The sequence below is a fragment of the Protopterus annectens genome, chromosome 1.part2 (genome assembly GCF_019279795.1).
Source record: "Protopterus annectens isolate FY-2018-M chromosome 1.part2, PAN1.0, whole genome shotgun sequence".
Classification (NCBI taxonomy): Eukaryota; Metazoa; Chordata; order Ceratodontiformes; family Protopteridae; genus Protopterus; species Protopterus annectens.
The window spans coordinates 481,281,149-481,302,515 of NC_056727.1; the positions used below are offsets into that span (position 1 = coordinate 481,281,149).

The window sequence follows — 21,367 nt, forward strand, 5'->3', positions numbered from 1 at the left end:
CTAAGCTGACCGGGTTCAACTTAAAGTAGGTCCAAGCAGCATCAACTTTCAGCATGATCATAGCTGACATGTAATATGACAATCAATAGTATAAGTGCCAGCCTCCCAACCCTTTCATCTTGACCTGCAGTAGTCTTAATCTATAATGACTTGGCACGGGGGAGTTGGTAACAAATTACCTAGATTGGCGGCATGTCTTTACTGAGAAACTGCCATTTTAGGCATAAATGGAACATGGCTGAAATGCAATTTTTGACCCTCCCTGTATATCCTTTCCGAATACCTTTTTTTTTTTTTTTTTACCAACGGACAACGTGGTGTTGCCCTTTTATTTTACAAAATTTATCAGCCACTGTCATCAGGACTGCATAAAGCATATGCAACAGTTGAATCTGAATCGTAGCAGAAAGAACAAGCTGCATGTCTGCAAAAGATGTATTCCCTCACCTTCATCTACAGCTATCTTACAGCAATTCCTTGTTTTTCTTACAGGTATACTTTCCAAGACACCAGTGTACTTGGAGACTTCAGCATTATTGCATTTGCTGGTGCAGTACACACTCTGAACAACATCTTGAAGCTGCTGGTGAAATGGCCAATTCCTTATCAAATAGACAATGGTTCCATTCTTGATACTGTTTTCACTGAGTAAAAGTTTCCTTATGTCGTCCCCTATATTCTGACCATTGTCTAGTAACCTCAACATGATTCTTAAAGGCCAAGAAAAATAACTCCCAAACTTGCTGCAAAGGTCCCTGTGTACAGTTTCGCCAATCCGAACATAGCCTTAAAATTCTTCCTTGAGAAACCTTCCATCTTGGAAGATGCAGTCTTCTCTCTAATCAAAAGGAGATTGAGAGAGCAAAAAATGTCTCTCAGCCCTGAAATTCTGGCAGCTAGGAGTAAGGCATGGGGAAACCTGGAAACAGGAGTGCAGTATTCGGCTGCATCCAAATTGTCTAGAGCAGTGATGGCAAACGTATGACAGGAGTGTCAAAGGTGACTCGCCATGATATTTTGTGTGACGCACCAGCGTTCCCCAATACCAGAGTTACCAAAGAAACATTCATTGCTCCTGTGAAGTGCATTGAATTTTCGTACCAGGAGCCAGTTTAACAGCACTGTTGCAGAGGTAAGGAAGTTAACCTCTGACTATTTTGGTGTACTGTCTTGCTAGAATCTACAAAGGGCAGTGCTGACAGTTTTTTCTGTGGTTACATTTCTGAAAAGGGCAAGTAGTTTGCATTTCTAAGTGTGTGCTGTTTTACATTCCTCTAAATTGTCCCTCAATCCTTCTAAAAATGGTGACTTTTTACACTTTATAACGATAATTAGATTTATAGCTTTATTTTTACTTTCGAAAATATATATGAATTCACTTTCATTTTTTCTGTCGGTCTCAAATTTATAGTACTAGTATTTTGACTGTCTATGTCTCTTATTTCTAGATTTGTCCCCAATTCTGTTTAGATTTATTCCTTATGTGTTGATAGCTATGGTGGTTTTATCTTATTTTTGTTTGGGGAGGGCAATATGCTAGTAGAGAAGTTAGGCATTTTCTGAGTTTTTGATGTGCCGAACCCAAAAGGTTTGCCATCACTGGCCTAGAGCTAAACAAATGGGCAGCAGAGTCCACAAAAACAGCTTGTGATAGGGACATTATGCATGGGCTATTAACACAAAGTAATTCTGAAAAGAAATGAAGGAACTTGAAGGAAGTGCTGTTGAATCCCCAGGGTTTTCTTCCACAGAAGAAAGAGAACTGAAATTTCAATGAATTGGCATTTCCTAATGAACCTTAAAAGACACTTCTTTCAGTTACCACTGTGTTGCACACTAGCATCTTGCACTCCCATTATTTTCTTTGGCATATTTTATATTTTAAGTCCTACTGAACCTTGGTGAGAAAATCAGTGCATCTTTCTCTAAATGCATCCAGCCTTTCTTATTGCAGAACCCCTTCTCTCATGTACAACTTGGTTAATTTGGGAGTCTTCTTAATCCAAGTCAAGCATGCAATCATTCTTCCTAGGAAACTCCATGCCAAGGATTGTAAGAATTTCAGAGCAACTGTCAACTTTGGCTGTTTACAAAAATCTTAAAGTCCTACACCACATTACTTTTGGCTTTTATGCTGTGTCTAACGTGACATGGCTTCTGCATCTCCTTTTAGTACTGTAATTGCTCTGTCCACAGCCACCAATTAAGATTTAAGAATTGAATCTAGATTAACAGGTGGAGGAGCCGTAGACTTCAACACACAACCAGAGCATTCAGAATGGTCTAAAATAACATACTTCATAAGCCAAAGTGACTGACTTGATTCTTTGACCCGAACAAGAATTTGTTACAAAGTTACCTTCAGGACAGAGTTTCATGTTAAAACCAGAGCTGCACAACACAGATGTATCCCTCACTTGTCACCAATGACTACCTGAATCTAACCAAGATAATCGGTAAACCAATGTAATTGAAAGTGGCAATACACTTCCAGCTGAAACGAAGACTCCAGTAGGATTTGCAACTGGACCCAAAACAGGTTGCCCTATGAGCATCTTTAAAATCTAGTATGATCTTTAAAAAAAAAAAAAAAAAAATTAGATGCACTCAAGCAACTACAATCTATTTGACTGAATAGATACCTCTGCCTTGTCCTTGACCCCCTCACTATCCCTCTCTAAACATGCACATTATAAGCAAAGTACTTTCACCACTAAATTTTTTATAAAATATTCTGTGCACTTATGCCTGCCTCCTGCCAACCTGCGCCAAGGAAATGCTTTCATTCCAAAAATTGAATATGGACTTCTGGGAGTAACTTTCTACTGTCACAAACACGATTGACTGGTAAGTCTACATTTCTGTTACTTGCTGAGCAGAGAGCCTGTCCTTGCTTACTGTTATCCAAAGTAAAATGGCTGCTAGTGAGTAAGAGCACCCCTATTTTCCTCCCAGGTCTTTAAAACCAGGTTGGTCCATTGCCTCCCATTAAAATGCAGGTTGCAAATTTAGCACCATAGCTATGCACTGGGGGATGTAAATGAGGATGTCCTTTCCAAACATTTTCCTCAAAGCCATGGGTTTGTTTGCGAAGCTTGGACCAGTCATCTGGAAGAAACTCCCAAATGAAATAAGGAAGGTACTTTACACATGCTCAAAAGCAAACTGAAGGAGTCCTTTAAGGAATGCACCTGCTGTCATGAAAAGGGTTAAGTATACAGGAGTCCAAGCACACAACCTCTGTATTGACTGCAATATGAACACTGTACACAGCATCAGTTTTAATTTCCTCAGTATGCTTTTTATTATTCCTGCTGTTTTGACATCAAAAGCTGTATTACAAATATTGTACTTTGTTCATGAATAGTTTTGTACTGGCAGTTGAGTAAAGCGCAATTCATTTAAAATTGCACACTGTAAACCCACTATTAAATGAAGATGCCACTGGCAAATTTTTGTGCATTGCTCTGTCTGGTAAATGTCTACTAATTATTGGTTGTAAACTACTGTATTTCCCTATTTGCAAAGTAAATTGCTTTTCTAATGTGTTTTCCCTGCATTTTGGATGTATTAAACCAGTTCCTTTATTGGGTCTGGTCATGGCTGAAAGGTTCATTGACCAGCAGCCCACTTAGCCAGTTATCAAATAGCAATGTACAGAAAGGGCTGCCTTGGTGATCTCTCTATATACTGTTAATGATGAATATGAGCAGTCTTCAGTTTTGTACCTTTACAGACCAAATACCTAGAAGCCTTAAGTTTGTATTTCTGTAAAGACTCTAGACTAGAGTCTTGGTGGACTTTATAGGAAGAACTGAATGCTTCCCATAGATACTAGAGTAATGTTGAAGAAACATGTAGCTTGCTGTTTGTTGGAAGAAAATTGCAATGATGAGACAACCAGCGTTTGTCTTACCTTGGGTTCTGCTGTGCAGTGTTTGAATTAGACAGGAAACTAAACTCCCCAGGAGTTTCCTATTTTGGAGTTGGGATTGCTGAGGCAGCAAATGAAACAGAATGGAGTTACATGGGAGTTTAGATTCTTAACGAAATTTGGGTTATGTCGCAATGAGTAAATTAGTGTCTTAGAGCATTCACATGAATAGAGTAATAAGACCTAAAGTTGATAGCTTATTTTGGGGGAGGGGGGTATTATCTTGATTCCTGTTAAATGTTTTCTTTTTTCTTTCATTTCAGCCGAAAGAAGGAAAAAATGGTGCAAAAATTCCTGTAGATACGAGTAAACCTAATCCGAATGAAGTAGAATTTGATAATCTGTACTTGGACATGAATGGCATCATCCACCCTTGTACTCATCCAGAAGACAAGTAATTCGTATTTGCTTTCCATCATTTACTGTAGCATGATATATTCAGGTTGTCATGGATGTTGAGGTTGACATTTGTTTTTAAACAGGCCAGCACCTAAGAATGAAGATGAAATGATGGTAGCAATCTTTGAATATATTGACCGTCTATTTAACATTGTAAGACCACGGCGGCTTCTGTACATGGCAATAGATGGTGTAGTAAGTATAATTCTTTTATTTTGTACACAGTCTAAATTTACTCCGGAGGCTGTGGGACAGGTTTACTAGTACTGTAACAAATTAGACGTGTGATTTAACGTGTAGTTTATGGGCACTAAGAGCAACCAATAACTATTACAACTTTGAGACTACTTTCAAATGTTAGAGGATTTTTGTTTGAGGAGGATCAACAAATATGCTGCCTTTTGCTTATTTGAAGGCCAGTTGTGTCCTTCAGGTTTCTGAAATTTTACTTGTGGAGTATGGGACTGAGAAGGGTCATCCTTGCTGTATTTGTTGCAGTCCGAAGTAAGCATGCCTGTGTACATGTGCATTTAAAGACTTGGAAACTTCATGGTAAAAGGATAAAAAAAAGTGGGTTCTGCAGTTAAGTCCTTGAAATGTTAATTTAGTCTTTTTTTGGTTTTGTTTTTTTATCATGGGTTTTACCTAGTTTGGGTGAAAGTTCTAGTATAAAAGTAACCTTTTTATGCTTGAAAAAGATGGAACTAAATTTAACTTGACTGTTCAAGGGGCTTGGGTGCCTAAGACGCAATTCCTGTAGTGTGCAAATTATTTTCTGTGTAATTTGTTTGCGGAGCACTAAACCATATGTGCCTTGCACAGGAGTAGTTAGCCAGGTTAACAGTTGCTACACTGTTCAAAAGGAGTAGCACAGGCTGTTAGTCTGTATATTGGGGATATGCTCAACAGGTGGTTCTTGCCATGTATAGCTGCTTCATAGGTTCATACTAGGCTATCTGCCCTAGGGCATTTATAAGCCTAGCCAGAGTGTGTGTGGCTTTCGCCACCCATTTTAAATTAATTTTGCTATGCCCTTTTTCGAGGTTAGTATACTGCGCTTCTGTCTAACAGTGACACAGAAGTGATACCCGGGGTAAATCTACGATCTCCCATCCACTCAAGATTCCTCTTGAAGAGAGTCAATGAGGGACTCTGCCTAACCTGGACTGGGATTTTATTCCAGAGTGAAGGGAGCCTCTGGGTTTTGAATCTGTCCCTCCAGCATGTCCTATTTATTTCAGTGCTGAGGTTTAAGTCCCTCGAGCGCGTAGCTCGATGGGATTTGGATTTTCTGAGGTGCAGCATGTCCATTAATTCCGGGTTGGACATGGCTTTATAAGTCGGGCACAGATCGCCTCTGAGCAGGCGGTATGCCACTGAGTAGAGCTGGAGTTATTTTTAACCGGGCAGCATACGGCATCTGTTTGAGCCCCTTGATCCTCTTGGTGAGGTACTTTTGGGGTCTTTCCAGTTGCTGCAGGTGTCTGGTAAGGTACATCCCAAAAGGGGCATTGTACTCAATTATGGGCCTGATGAGGGATGAGTAAAGAGGCACGATGACCTCCCCTGATCTAGATGTGAATCCCTTCATGATTAGGTGGGCTATATAAAATGTGTTTCTAACCACTTTGGCCACGTGGTTGTCAAATGAGAGATTGCCATCAACTTGGGTCCAAAATTACTACTTCTGTACTTAATGGATTACCACCTATGTGGTAATTTGTGGGCACTTAGTTTTTGCCAAAGGGGATGGACTATACACTTTTTGGCATTTAGCTTGAGACCGTCCACTTTTTCCTTGACTCTTCCTGAAAACCAGGCAAAGTCCTGTGAAATGAGAAATCCCAAAGGCGCATATAAGAAAAAAGGTGCACTGCTCTAAGAATTTTTTCCTCTTCTTCATACTTGAACTTATGCGAATGGCAGAGTCTTCAGTTGTTTTTTCTTTGACTACTCCTACAGATATTTCAGATAGCCCCCAACCTCAGGTCCAAGATTAGGTTGGGTTCTCATTGATACAGTGATGCTTTTTTCCTGACAGCGGTAGAAAACACTAGCACTTCTGATTCCAAGCCCCATTCTGCCAGGTCTGCTGATGTTCGTGTTTCACTGTTGCTGTCATCACACTTCGGTTATCTGCCTGCAGGTAGCCTTCAGTCTGCCCGAATACCAGAGACTTAGTATTTCTGCATCGGATGCTGTTGCTTCCATGACGTCAGGGGTATAAAAACAGGCAGCCGATGCCATGACATTAGTCTTGTCGAGGAGGAGCCCGAATCAGTTGGCAAATGTCAGTCGGCCGCTACCTGAATTTTTAATCCTCAAGTCGTCTTTTAAACCTAAGTACCCCAGTGGGGATCCTTTTTCTTGCTTTAACCGATGTCAGAAAAAGTTAACAATTGTCTTGCCTGTGGAAAGCAAAAATCTGAGATTTTCATTCTTACTGCGTCACCTGTTTAGTTCCAGAACCTGGCATCCCTCGCTGTTGGTTTTGTGCCTTGTTTAATGCCCGAACCATTCATTGTCTGGCTAGCTTTGTCGCTAAATTCTTTCGCTCTGTCTGTTTTCTGAAATGGCTTTGGTAAGCCGTCCGACTACGTATCTTCCGAAAAAACTTGAAGATGAAGACAGACCACATATAGGTCCAAAACTGCAGACTCTTCCATTAAGCTAGTCGCCAGTCAGCCGGTACTCAGTGAGGCGCATTTGCAGCCCCTGATGGCTGCTTCTATGGATTCGCAGGCCTCTGCCAATACCCATTTGGAGTCTGGTATGCCACGAGCTGCTTCTCAGACCATGGAACCAGTGGATGCATCTCCCTTAGAAGCCGGTGCCTGCACAACGGCTCCAGACCCATCCAAGGGAGTTTTTCGTCCTACCGATGTTAGAATCCCAGACCTTGTTTTTTTTTTACCGAAACTACAGAGTTTCTTGGGCCCAGAGTACACACTATGCCTAGAAAGCTGGTGACCAAAGCACATGCTCAGGCACCCATGCCACAAAAACAAATGCTTAGAATGGCTGAAGGCCTTATTACGCTGATTAGGGGAAGCCAGCCTTTCCCAGCTAAGAGACTGCCCTCTTCAGGATCTACAGACCAGGAGTCTGACTCTGACCTTTCTGATTATGAAGACCTCCCTTATCTGTTTATGAGGATTCAGATGCAGAGGAATAAATTCCCTCTGCCTCCCCCCTCAAGAGGATTTCTCTTTTGGTGAAACTTTACATACTTTCAGAGCATTTCCATTGGAAACGCCAAGACTATCCTCAGTCCTAAATGAGACTCAGAGAATTTTTGGAGCTGCCTCCGCACAGGCCTATAACTATACCTCCTGTCCTGGATGTGGATATTTTCATGGAATCCAATCTTGCTCCAGACACTTCACCTCCAGCCCCTAGAAAAACAAACAGGTTCTACAGAGTACCTGATTCTCTCTAGTTTCTTTTCAAGAATCCTACCGCTGATCCAGAGATTTCCCAGGGACCTAAAGGTATTAAGGCTACTACTGCCAAACATCCTATCCTTTCGGACAGATTCCAGAGCTTTGGACAGATTGGGTAAGAAGGTATATACCGCTGCAACTTTTGCTAGGGCATTGAATTGCCAGTTTCACATGGTGAAATACCAGCAACATGTTATGGAACGTATTAAAAAAGTGGTAGTTTTTCCAGGTTGTGCCGAAAAAGAATTGCAGGAGCTTATGCACTCGGCAAACCAAGTTAAACCTACTTTTCTGTGTGGCTTTGGTGCCCTGGAAGCATCTTGCATGGCAGCAGTCACTGGCTCTGTACTGAGGAGATGCTTGGCTGAAGGAGCAGGCCATGCCAGATCATGTTATCTAAATTACTAGATGCTCCTTTAAATAAGGACAGTTTGGCAACAAAACAGAAGAAATTCTTAAAGATGGAAGAAAAGGCTAAATATATGCAAACTGTTAAAGAATTCCTACAAGTGTAACCACATAGGTTCAGTAGGCATTGCCCTTCAAAACACTGGTCCTTTCCAGCTTCTCCCTATGTTAGCCAAGGATGCCTGGTTAGTCACACTAGACTTAAAAGAAGCCTATATGCACATCCCCATAAGGGAGTCATGCAGGAAATGCCTACGATGTTCTTCGTGTTTCACTGTTGCAGTCCATTACATTTGGGTAATCTGCTGGCAGGTTGCCCTCAGTCGGCCTGATTAACAAAGTCTTGGGTCCTGTGTCTGTTGCTGTCCCTTCCATGACGTCAGGGGTATAAAACATGCAGCTGACGCCATTTATATCGGTCTTTATTGACGTGCGGTGCCTGAAGCAGTTCACAAGTGCCGGTCGGCCGACTCCTGAAATTTTCGTTTTCGAGTTTCAGATCCGAAGTATTCAACTAAAATAACCAAGTAAAAAGCAGCTCCACGGGTAGAAACACTCAGTCCAGGAATCACAAATGTGATGCAACCAGAAATAACCTGAAGTTAAATAACTTTAATGAATAAAAACAGAAGAATTAATCAACTAAAATGCTTAAGTACCCCGTTGGGGAAACATTTTCTTGCTCCTTACCGATGTCAGTAAGTTAATTGCATTACTTGTGGGAAGCAAATACCTCAAGGATTTCCATTAGTACTGTATTCCTTGCCTAGGCCCTGACCATGATGTATCTTGCTGTCGGTTCTGTGCTTTAATCAACGCGCACTCAAACATAGATACATTTTTGCATCTAAATTTTTTGGCTCTAGCTTTAATTATCCAGAAATGTCTGTTAGCAATCAAGAAAATACACCTTGGATCACTGGTTCTGTGGATCACTGGCTCTGTAGCAAAATGCGTCCAAATAACCAACGATTTTTTGGTTATAAAAACACAGGTTTGATTAGTACTTGTAAAAGCTTTTGAGGGGGTCCCTGCCCCCAACTTCAGACAAGCAATTGATTAAAAACCACATCTTGTAGACTAGCCAGTTAGTCTATACATTATTAAGTCAATTAATCTAACCAATTGTATTAAAGGGAATCCACCTACATAACTACAAATGAAGAATGTGAAATACTATTTAGTTATATATCAAAACTGAGTAATGAACTCTCAACAATGTCTTAGAAATCTTTGTATTTATGCCTTTTAAAAATTCATGCAAGCTTATTACTTTTGCCAATTACTAGATTATTTTTTATTTTAAATTTTATTTTTTTATTTCTATTCACTATATATATATATATATATATATATATATATATATATATATATATATATATATATATATATATATATATATATATATATACATACATTTTTTTAGGTACCTGATAGTTTAATAATTTGGTTACAATAGATTTGGTGTAAGAGTTGTATTTTTATATATTTACATTTATTCATATTTATACGAGTAAAGTTCGGGTTAAAAAGTTCATACAGACTTTTTTAGTCATTATGGCTTATATAATTTAAGTTTTGTCTGTTGAATTAATCTAGTAATTGGTAAGAGTAATAAGCTTGCATGAGTTTTTAAAAGGCATAAATACAAAAATTTCTAAGACATTATTGTTGAGAGACATAGTTCATTACTCAGTTTTGATGTATATAACTAAATAGTATTTCACATTCTTAATTTGTAGTTATGTAAATGGATTTCCTTTAAGAATATAAGTGGTTAGATTAATTGATTTATTGTATTGACTAACTGGCTAGTATAGAAGATGTGGTTTTTAAACAATTACTTGTCTGAAGAAGTTGGGGCAGGGACCCCTTCAAAAGCACTTACAAGTACTAATCAATAAACCTGTGTTTTTATAACCAAAAAATCGTTGGTCATTTGGGCGCATTTTGCTACAGAGCCAGTGATCAAAGGTGTATTTCCTCGTTTGGAGTTTGTTTTTTGGCGCTTTGTCTGGTAGCATTCACACTACCAGAATACCTAGAAAGAAAGACAGGCCGTTTAGGTCCAGAACTGCCGACGACGCTTCTAAGCCAGTCGCCAGTTCACCGGTACTCGGTGAGATGCTTTCGCAGCCCCTGATACCTGCTACTTCTGATTCGCAGACCTCTACTGAGACCCATTAGGAGTCCAGTATGCCGCGAGATGCTTCATTATGGAACCCACAGATGTCTACCTTGGATGGGTCCGGAGCTGCTGTGCAGACACTGGCTTCTGAGGGCGATTATGTGTTTGACTGTTCCAGTCATTGCATTTGGGTAATCTGCTGTCAGGTTGCCCTCAGTCGGCCTGAATAACAAAGTCTTGGGTCCTGTGTCGGTTGTGGTCTCTTCCGTGTCGTCAGGGGTATAAAACATGCAGCCAACACCATTTTATTCAGTCTTTCTTGCCGTGTGGTGCCCGAAGCAGAAGCAGTTTGCAAGTGCTGGTCGGCCGACTCCTGAAATTTTTGCATTCGAGTTTCAGAACCGAAGTCTTCAAACTAAAGCTAAGTATCTCGTTGGAGAAACTTTTTTTCTTGCTCCTTCCCGATGTCAGTAAAAGTTAATTGCATTACTTGTGGGAAGCAAATACCTCAAGCATTTTCATTTGTACTGTATTCCTTGCCTAGGCCCAGATCATAAACGTGTCTTGCTGTCTGTTTTGTGCTAGATTTAACCAACGCACTATTAAGCGTCTGTAAATTTTTGCTTCTAAATATTTTGGATCAAGATTTAAATATCCTGAAATGTCGTCTGTTAGCAGTCCGACTACCGGAGTTCCCAAAAAATGCAAAGAAAGACCGATGCCCAAAACTGACTGAAGCTTCTAAGCCAGTCACCGGTTTGCTGGTACTCTGGCGCTTTTGCTGTCCCTGATAACTGCTACTTTTGAGTTGCAGGCCTCTACCGAGACCCATTCTGAGTCTGGTATGCCGAGAGATTGAGTATTGAACCCACGGATGTCTCTCCCCGGAATGGGTCCGGAGCTTGCTGAGCAGTCACCGGCTTCTGAGGGTGTCTTCAGGCCTCAACATTTTTATATTAAACAGATGCCAGCCTCAAAAACAAGGTCAAAGACATCTGTCTAAAAAAACGACGCATGAGCCATATGCTCAGGCCCCTATGCCTAAAAAACAGATGATCAAAATGGCTGAGGACTTACCTTATCAGGGTCCCCCCCCCCACTAAGAGGCCTAGGCAAGGCACTGATTATGAACCTTTAGATCGGGTTTTCATTTCTTTTGATACCTGTTTTGATCAGGAATTTTCTATTCCACCCTATGAGGATTCTGATGCAGAGAAATCCATCCCATCTGCATCTCCTCCTGAGGATTACTCTTTTGGAGCGACTTTGCATACTTTAAAGGAACATTTTCATTGGGAGAGTCAGGACTTCTCCGAATCAAAAAAAGAGGCTTGGGGATTTCCTCCTTACTCAGCATAGGCCTTTGGCAATACCTCCTGTATTGGACATTGTGTTTTCGGAATCCAGCATGGCTCCTGATTCCCTACCTCTGGTTCCCAGTAAGCCAGATGGATATTACATGGTTTCCTGACTCCCACAAATTTCTATTCAAAAATCCTGCTGCTGTTCCTGAGATTATTTCACAGGGTCCAGAGTGTAAAGGCCTCTACAGCCAAAAATCCTACTCCCTCTGATAGAGATTCCAGGGTGCTGGATAGATGGGGAAAGAAGGTTTATACGTCTGCAACCTTGGCCATCAGGGCCTTAAACTGCCAGTTTCATATGCCTAAATGTCAACAGCATGTTATGGGCTTACTGAAACAGAAAATTATTATTTCTGATTGTATGGAAAATAGTTAAAGGAATTATTGCGTTGAGCAGAACAAGTTGGAAAGCATACTTTGCAGTGTGGTTTTGATTCCTTGGAGGCCTCTTGCAGGGCCGCAGTTACTGGATCTGTGATTAGAAGGCATGCCTGGCTCAAGGAGAAAAATCTGCCCGATCATGTTGAAGCCAAATTGTTGGATGCTCCCTTGCAGCATGATGCTCTGTTTGGTAATAAGGCAGAAGAGGTTTTAAAGAAAAAGGAAGACTAAGCTAAATCTATGCAAACTGTAAAATATTTCTTGCAAGTGCAGCCACCCAGGTTCAGTAGGCACTGGCCTACTAAAAATTGGTCCTTTCCTGTATCTAGCACTTCATGCACAAAATTGGCAGTTAATTACCCAGGGCAAGTGGGTATTAAATATAGTAGCCCAGGGGTACAGACCATTTTCATACTTTGTGGCAGATCCGGTCATCCGATTGGAATTGGCAAAGTCAGTGGGCAGAGGCACAGAAACAAGTTATGTCCCTCATGGATATGGGTTTTTTTAAGCCAGTACCAGGAAAGGACAAGGCTTTTATTCAAGGCTTTTCCTGGTACCCAGAAAGACCATGCCTGGTGTCCAATACTGGATTTATCGATTTTTGAATATGTTCCTGGACACTACAAAATTCAAAATGCTGACTTTACATCAGCTACTGCCTATGCTGGGCAGGAGCGCTTGGTTAGTGACTACTTGAGGCTGACCTGCATATCCCAATAAGGGGATCGTGCAGAAGATACCTCTGCTTCAAGGCAGGTTTTTTGCATTGCCAGTTCTCTGCACTGCCCTTTTGCTTATCTACTGCACCCAGGGTCTTTATAAAAGTGCCTTGCACCAGTAATTGCATTCTGCAGACAAAGGAGCATACATTTATCCTTAACTGGACGACTGTCTCATTCAAGCAGAGGACAAGGACACTCCTCTTCAGCATCTGGTGTTTGTAAAAAGGGTTCTAACATGCCTAGGGTACACATTAAATGAAAAGAAATCCCAACTGGTACCCTCTCAAGTAATTACATTCCTGGGTGCAAGCTTGAATACAACAGCCCAGATGGCTTACCTTACGCCAGACAAAGGCAACTGACAACATACTTCAAACAAATGGCAACAAAAACCCATATCTGTAGTAGGATGTTCATTTTGTCAGCAGCCTGTGGGTTACGGATCCGATATCGGATCCAAGCCGGCAACTTGTTTCAAGCTAATGGATCCGAGCTCCTAGCTCCTCCCTTAACCCATAATCCCCTGCTAACCCTCCATGACCTCAGATCTAGTTTGCAGCGCTTGTGGATGGCTGGATCCTTTTGAGCTAGTCAGCTAAGTGAAAATTTTACTATTTGTATCTGTGCTTGTCAGAAATTTCTTCTTTAGTTAAAATTAATCAAGTAAGTGTTAGGCTCCTTATTTTTTGAACTTAATTAGTTACCCTCCCTTCGCTGGTCGTTAGTGTGCGAGTGTGTGTTGCGTTTCTTTTGGGGCCTGTGTGTAGTTTTTCATTTTCTTTAAAAAAAAAAAAATGGCTGAGGCCCCAAAAGCCATATTTTCCAAATGTACCGAGTGTGGCCATAAGCTCTCCCCGGCTGATGGCCACACTCGGTGCGTTCGGTGCCTTGGGATTGAACACCTTACCTTGAGCTGTACCATCTGTGCAGCGTTCAACCCCAGGGCACTGACAGAGCGGAGGTCGAAGCTGGTCCTGGCGGGACTTTTACCCCCGGACTCTGCTTCGGCCTCCGCTACCTCTGCTGCTCCCGTGGCTCCACCACAGCCTGTGGTCGCTGCCACTCCTGCCCCCTGCCTCCGTCCGGGACTCAAACTCCCGCTAAAGTGTCGGAGGACAGGGAGGCCAGGAGGGAGAAACTGAGGGAGAAGCACCGTAAGCGGTGGGCAGAGACCTCCGTTTCGGCCCCGCCAGCTAAGCGGGCTTCTTCCACTGCTTCTAGGTCTCCTCCTCCTCTGCTCCGATCCCCTTGTTTCTCCCCAGGGCCCGAGGAGGAGGAGACCCGATCTCCATCGAGGCGGCACTCCAGGCCTGCCTCGGTGGCCTCTTCGAGATCTACTTTCAGTTTATCCGATGCAGACTAGGACCGGATGATGTGAAGATTCATCCAGGCCCAGCTGTAGATGAGAGTGCTCTTGCCCCCCCCAGGGGGGGGGGGCTCGACACACTTTTTCCACCCAATTGCTCCTCCGACCCGCTATCCGGGTTCGGAGCCGAGCAGCGTTGGAGCCGGGGGTGGGTCGGCACCGACAGTACTTGGTACTTCGGATCCGACCCTGCCCTCAAGCCTGTCGGATCCAATCTCTGAGCCGTGGTCCGAGCTTCGGATCCGGGGGATTCAGTGTGCCTTCGGCTCCGTCCAGGTCTGAGCACACTGGTCCCTCGGATCCGACTGTCTTGGCACCGGCTCCGATCCTTTCATCGGATCCGAGTGGGAGCCGACTTTTGGATCCATTGGAGAGTGGCTCTCCCTCTGCCTTCGATGTTGTGGAGAGGGCTCTGAGAGCATCCGGACCCCCGGTCCTTGCATCGGCTCCTACCTGCACTCCCTCTCTGCTGGGCCAGGCTTCCATCACCCGGCCAAAGGGACAGCCTGCTTCGATGTCACAGATGGTTCCATTGGAACAAGATGTTGCTGGCGAGGCCTCCTCGGACAGTCCCCCCGAGGAAGCTCCCCGCAAGCATAAGTGCAAAAGGAGGCACGTGGACTCCCCTGAGTCCTTAACCGAGGACACTGACTTGGAGGAAGGGGGAGGCTCCCAAAGATCGCCCCTTGAGGATGTCTCCTTTGGTGACATCATGGAGATGCTGAGAATCAGAGGTGGGTGGTCTGCCCCCAAGTCTTCCTCTGACGAGTCCGTGTTTCTGGAGGCATTCGAGGCAGGCCTGTCTACCTCTTGGGTGTCCCCTCCAGCCGACCACCTGGTGGACCTCATCACCAGGGCGTGGAAGGATCCGGACACCGTGGAGCCAATAACGAAGCGCCCGGATAGGATTCTTAGCCCCCCTCAGACCAATCACATTGGAGTAAGGGCCCCCCCCGTAGATGGCATGTTGACGGCGGCAGCCACAAAGGGAATTGGCTCAGGAGAGCCCCTCAGTCCATCCACCGAGCAAAGAGTCCTGTTTGATGGACCGCTTAGGGAAGCGAGTCTTTAGTTCAGCGACCTTCTTGGTATAGTCTCTGAACTATATGGCACATGTCATCAGGATGCAGCGGGATCTTATCAAAGAATACGCTGCACCCCCCCCCCCCCCCCCCGAGTCCATGTCTGAGGATGACAAACAATTGTACTCCACCCGAATGGCCACTCTGAGATCGATTTCAAACACCTCTATGCGGCTATTGTCCCACGCCACAGAGGGAGCCGCTAGGGCTAGCGGAGCAGGCCTAGTCATGAGACGTCAGGCCTGGCTCCGTCATTGAGATTTTGCGGAGCCCTTTAAAGCGTCCTTTGTGAATGTCCCTTTTGATGGTTCTGCCCTAATTGGCAAAAGTTCGCGAAACACTTGTCCAGAGCGAGGACGACGGGAAGACGTCTGCCATCTGAGTCCGCTTCTCTGCTCCCCAGCGGTCCTTTTCGAGGAACCTAAAGGGTCAGAAGAAGATGTGGTTCCAAAAATCACAACATTCCCAACCAGCTCCGGACAACCAGTCCTACCGTGGCAGAGGTGGACTGGGAGGACGCTGCCCCAGGGGCAGAGAGGGGCTCCAAGAAACTTTAGGTCCAGGGAACCTTTCTCTGAGCGGCCCGCGCAGCAGCCCTGAGGGGCTGCCCGGCTGCTCCACTCTGGAGGCAGTCGGGGGGGGGGGCACTTTTCAAAACACCTAGCGGCATGGGAGTCCATCACAACAGACCGCTGGGTGCTTCACATCATGTCCAGAGGGTACAAAATACCAATACTCCATGTCCCCAAATCCAAGAACCTCCCCAATGTACCACCCGATCAGAGGGAGGCCGCAGCTGCAGAAATTCAGCAGCTGCTAAGAAAGCCATCCAGCCCATCCCTCAAGACCAGCTCTGATTAGGGTTCTACTCAAGGTTCTTTTTGGTGCCAAAAAAGACGGGGGACTTGAGATTGATCCTAGACCTTTCCCGCTTGAACCTGTCAGTAATCAAGGAAAAATTCCGGATGGTCACTCTTCAATCTATCCTCCCCCTTTTGAGGGAAAACGATTGGATGTGCTCTAGACCTCAAGGATGCGTACTACCACACTTTAATGGACAAACGATCCAGGAGGTTCCTTCGCTTCCGGCTGGGGGCCAGTCACTACCAGTTCAGGGTCCTTCCCTTTGGCCTCACCACAGCCCCCAGGGTGTTCACCAAGGTATTAGCAGTTATTGTGGCCCACATGAGACTCCAGGGAATACAGGTCTTTCCGTACCTGGACGACTGGCTCCTGACCGCACCAACAAGGCATTTACTTTGCTCAGCCAGAGACTTCCTTCTCCATCTAGCCCCACAGTTGGGCATTACTATCAACGTCGGCAAATCTCTACTGGCTCCAACGCAGGTCATAGAATTCATAGGTGCCAGAATAGACACCAGAGATTTGCGAGCCTTCCTAACTTCCGAGAGAATCCGGAACTTACAACTTCATGTGCGGGCTGCTATCCATTCAGAGGCTTCACCAGCAGAATTGGTCCTGAGGGCACTAGGCTCCATGGCGGCAGCGATTATGCTCCTTCCATGCGCCCGTTTGAGCATGCGGGTACTGCAATGGACTCTGCTAGTGCAATGGTTTTTTCTATCCCTTTCTCTCCACCATCCCATTGCTATCAGCAAGGCTTGCAGGAGGGCGCTACTATGGTGGCTCCAAGCCTCTAACTTTCATACGGGCTGTCCCTTCTGCACCTCTCGCCACGGTGACCATGGACGCTTCCCGCCTCGGGTGGGGGGGCATTATTCTGGCAGGACAGTCCAAGGCAAGTGGAACGATAGAGACCTCCCTGCATATCAACGTTCTGGAGATGAGAGCGGTGCTGTTGGCATTGCAAGCACTTCAGGGCTTCCTCCCCACAGGAACGATTGCAATTCAGTCGGACATGTTGGTGGCCTGGTATATCAACAAACAGGGGGGAACCAGATCTTACCCTCTATGCCGCGAAGCCATGAGAGTGTGGGAATGGGCGATCTCCACCGACCGCTTTCTGATTGCAACGCACATTCTGGGGAGGACCAACATAGCGGACAAGCTCAGCCACACCCTTCTTACCCCGTACGAGTGATCTCAATCCTCTAGTAGCGAAGCAGATATTCGCAACATGGGGGTGACCCTGCTGCGATCTTTTTGCATTTCCATCAAACACCAAATGCGACAATTTCTTCGCTCTAATCCCCCCTCCAGGGGTAACTCCCAAGAGACGCTCTGGTGCATGCTTGGTCACCCGGTCTACTCAATGCCTGTCCTCCTCTACCACTAATGATACAACTTACAGAAAGCCTTGCGGTTGGGGAGCAAGATGATTCTCATTGCCCCATTCTGGCCTCTGCAAATTTGGTTCCCTTACCTGTGGTCTCACCTTGTGAATCACCCTTTGATTCTAGATCCCATTCCGGATCTCATCTCCCATTCGTTGAACTTACCAACTCCAAACCTGGACAATCTGAAACTGACAGCTTGGTTGCTCCAGTTCCACTCCTAGTATCTCTTCACCAGTCAAAGCCATCCTCGTGGCAGCGCATAAGCCCTCCACCAGGAAAGTGTACCACAGTAAATGGAAACTTTTTTCCATCTGGGCAGAGCATCACGATCTAGATCCCTTTACGGCTCCTCTTCCATCCATATTAGACTTCCTAACTGAACTCTTTCAGGAAGGCGCTAGTTGTTCAACTGTCAAAGTGCAATTGGCAGCCATATCCCATTACCATGTGGGACATGATACAGGGCCCTTGATGTCGGCCAAGTTGTGTAAAACCTTTCTCAAGGGCACCTTTTTACTTAGACCCCCTGTAAAGGAAGCCATACCTCCCTGGGATCTTACATTAGTTCTTCAAGCCTTGAATGCTCCACCCTTTGAACCCGCTGCTTCAGTAGATCTCAAATTCTTGTCATGGAAAACAGCATTCCTTGTAGCCATCACTTCAGCGAAAAGAGTGTCTGAGCTTCAGGCTCTCTCTGTGAAGCCTCCTTACCTGATCTTTCACCCAGATAGTGTACCTCAGGATCAATCCCTCCTTTCTTCCCAACATAGCATCAGGAACCAACATAAATCGATCCATAAATTTACCGGTTTTCTTCCCTAAATATCAGAATAAGGGAGAGTACAAGCTGCACTCATTAGATGTTCATAGGCAGCTTTGCTTTTATACTCACAGGACAAGCTGGCCATAGACAATCCGACCAGCTGTTCGTTTACTTTGCCAAATTTAACTTGGGGAAAGGTATCTCTAAAATATCTTTATCTCGCTGGATTTCCCAATGTATCCTACTGGCGTATCAAGCCTCGGGTAGACCCACACCAGAAGGAGTTTGTGCTCATTCCACCCGCTCCATTTCTACCTCTGCGGCCTTCAAGTCCTAGAGTTCCATTGGATGATATTTGTTCTGCAGCCACTTGGGCTTCATCTCATACCTTTATTAACCACTACAAGCTAGACGTGCTATCTAGAGGGGAGAGCATCCTTTGGCTCTGCAATGCTTCATAATATCCTTCCATGATGGCCATCCAAGGTGCAGGTAGCTGGGGACTCTGTCCCACAGGTTGCTGACAAATGAACATCCTACTTCAGATTTAGAAGTTATGTACTCACCATAACGTTCCATCTGAGTAGGTAGTTCATTTGTCTGCAACCATCCCCCCTCCTTCCCCCTGACCTTCTTCGGGTCTACTAGTTAGATATCCTTTGTTGGATATATATTGAGGGGCAAACTCCATCTGAGGTCATGGAGGGTTAGCAGGGGATTATGGGTGAAGGGAGGAGCTAGGAGCTCGGATCCATTAGCTTGAAACAAGTTGCCGGTTCGGATCCGATATCGCATCTGTAACCCACAGGTTGCAGACATATGAACTACCTACTCAGATGGAACGTTATGGTGTACATAACTTCTAATTATCTGCAAGACAAATTCTGCAGGCGCTGGAGTTCATGGCATCCTGCATTCTTCTAATTCCATATGCAAGACTGCATGTGAGGAAACTTCAATGGTACCTAAAGAGTTTATGGAGTCAACATGGTCACAGACTGGAAACAATGATTACTCATTCCCTGCCTACAACAGGAGTTTCTTTGGGCAGAGATGTCACCAAAACAAGGGACTGTCATTCACTCTACCCCCTGCGACCTAAACCCCAACTACAGACACATCAGATTATGCTTGGGGGGGCCCACCTGGCTGGGAGATGCATTCAGGGCAAATGGAGCCCAAAGCAAATGCATCTGCATATCAACCAGAAAGAGATGCTAGCTGTTCAGAATGCTCAGACAGCCTTAAAGGACTTGCTTCATCCAGGACGACTACTGATCAAGACCGACAACACCACGGTTATGTGGTACATAAACAAGCAGGGGGGTACACATTCCTACCCCCTTTGCAGACTAGCCATGGCATTGTGGAACACAGCTTTGACTTACTAAATACTTCAAGCTCAGTTCCTGCCAAGAAAGCAAAATACTCTGGCAGACTACCTAAGCAGAAACTTTATGGACCCACACGAATGGAAACTGGATCCACAGCCCAGACATCTATTTGCCTCTCCCCCAAATTATCAGCTGGAAAAATTCCGCATGAACTTATCACAGAAAAGCATGGAAATTGAATGCCCTATCAGTCTATGCTTTTACCCCTCTGCCTCTTCTCTCCAAGGTATTGCTAAAAGTCAGACGGGGAAAAAACAAATTATCCAAGTTGCTCCGGACTGGCCTCGCCAGCACTGGTACCCAATTCTAAAGAATGTCTCAACTTCCTCTTTGATACTTGCTTCAAATACCTCTTCTACTGTCTCAGCAGAACAAACAAATTCTGCACACTCTGCTCCAAACTCTGAATCTTGCAGCATGGCTGATCATTTAATTATTCAAACAGTTCTCAGTAAGTCTGTGATGGATGTCATTTTGGAAGCCAGAAGGCCTAGTACTAGAAAATCTTATGCTGATAAATGGAAGAGATTCTGTGCGTGGAACCAAGCACAAGGAACACTCAAATCCCAATATTCCTCAGCTTTTACAATATTTGAGATTCTTGACAAGGGCTTATCTTTTTATTCAATAAAAATCCATGCCTCTGCCATCTCGGCTCAGTACAACACAGAGCCTCCCCTCGTTTCTCATCCTCCGCTTAAACAGTACCTTAAGGGGGATGAAAACTTAAGGCCTCCCAGAAGATCACCAACTTCTGCATGAGACCTTAATTTTGTGCTGGAAAAAACTCACCCTGCCTCCTTTTGAACCAGCGGCTACTGCGGATATAAAATTTCTATCTTGCAAAACAGCTTTTCTCTTGGCAGTCACTTCAGCAAGAAGGGTTTCTGAACTATAGGCTTTCATGGCTGTGGAGCCTTTTATTAAATTTTACCTGGACAGGGTGTCCCCCGGACTAATCCTTTTATGCTCAAGATGGTATCCAGTATGGCTCTTAACCAGACAATTCACCTGCCAATATTTTGCCCAAATCTGCAGAACAAGGGTTGCGGATTCTGCATTCATTGGACGTACACAGACAACTAAGATTCTACTTAAACAGGACCAACTCTAAAAGTCTGAGCAACTACTGGTAGCATTTGCTGCAGGGTCAGAGGGGAAGTCTATTTCAAAGCAGATTATTTCTAAGTGGATAAGCCACTGCATTAGTTTCTGCTACTTGAACCATGGTAAACCTGTGCCCAAGGGGATCGGGTGACATTCCACCAGGGCTGCCTCTACCTCAGCAGCATTTCTCAGAGGGGTTCCAACCAGACCCATTCTAGAGGCTGCTACTTGGAGCTTTGTTCTCTTTTCTCCAAATCCAGGGCAGGCTTTACCACTGCAGTTCTGCAGGGCCTTAAAGCCGCTCCTAATGCTCTTTTCATCCTCCCATCCATAGCTTTGGGATTCTGCCCAAATGTAGTGACTGCAACAGTGAAACATGAAGAACATAGTACAGTTGTGTACGCTTAACAAATGTAGATGTTGGTGTATTCACTGTTGCAGTCCACCCGCCAACCCCCTTTTCTATAATTTTTCTCCCCTTCACTCTGTACTAAAGCCTTTGTGGTGTATTTGCTTTTAGATGAAGCTAAAGTTAGTTGTTAAAAGTGCATTTACATATATTTGTGTGTACACATACACACAAATGTGTGTATATGTGTAATATACACATATATA

General features: G+C 44.5%; 1 protein-coding gene across 1 annotated transcript in view; it reads left to right on the forward strand.

Moving 5' to 3' along the window:
• XRN2 (5'-3' exoribonuclease 2) overlaps positions 1-21,367 on the forward strand; it is a 2,388,435-nt gene that overhangs the window by 169,272 nt on the left and 2,197,796 nt on the right. The window contains exons 2-3 of the mRNA XM_044057168.1: positions 4,198-4,328; positions 4,417-4,528. Of these exons, the coding sequence (XP_043913103.1) occupies positions 4,198-4,328; positions 4,417-4,528 (243 nt within the window). The remainder of the gene's footprint in view (positions 1-4,197; positions 4,329-4,416; positions 4,529-21,367) is intronic.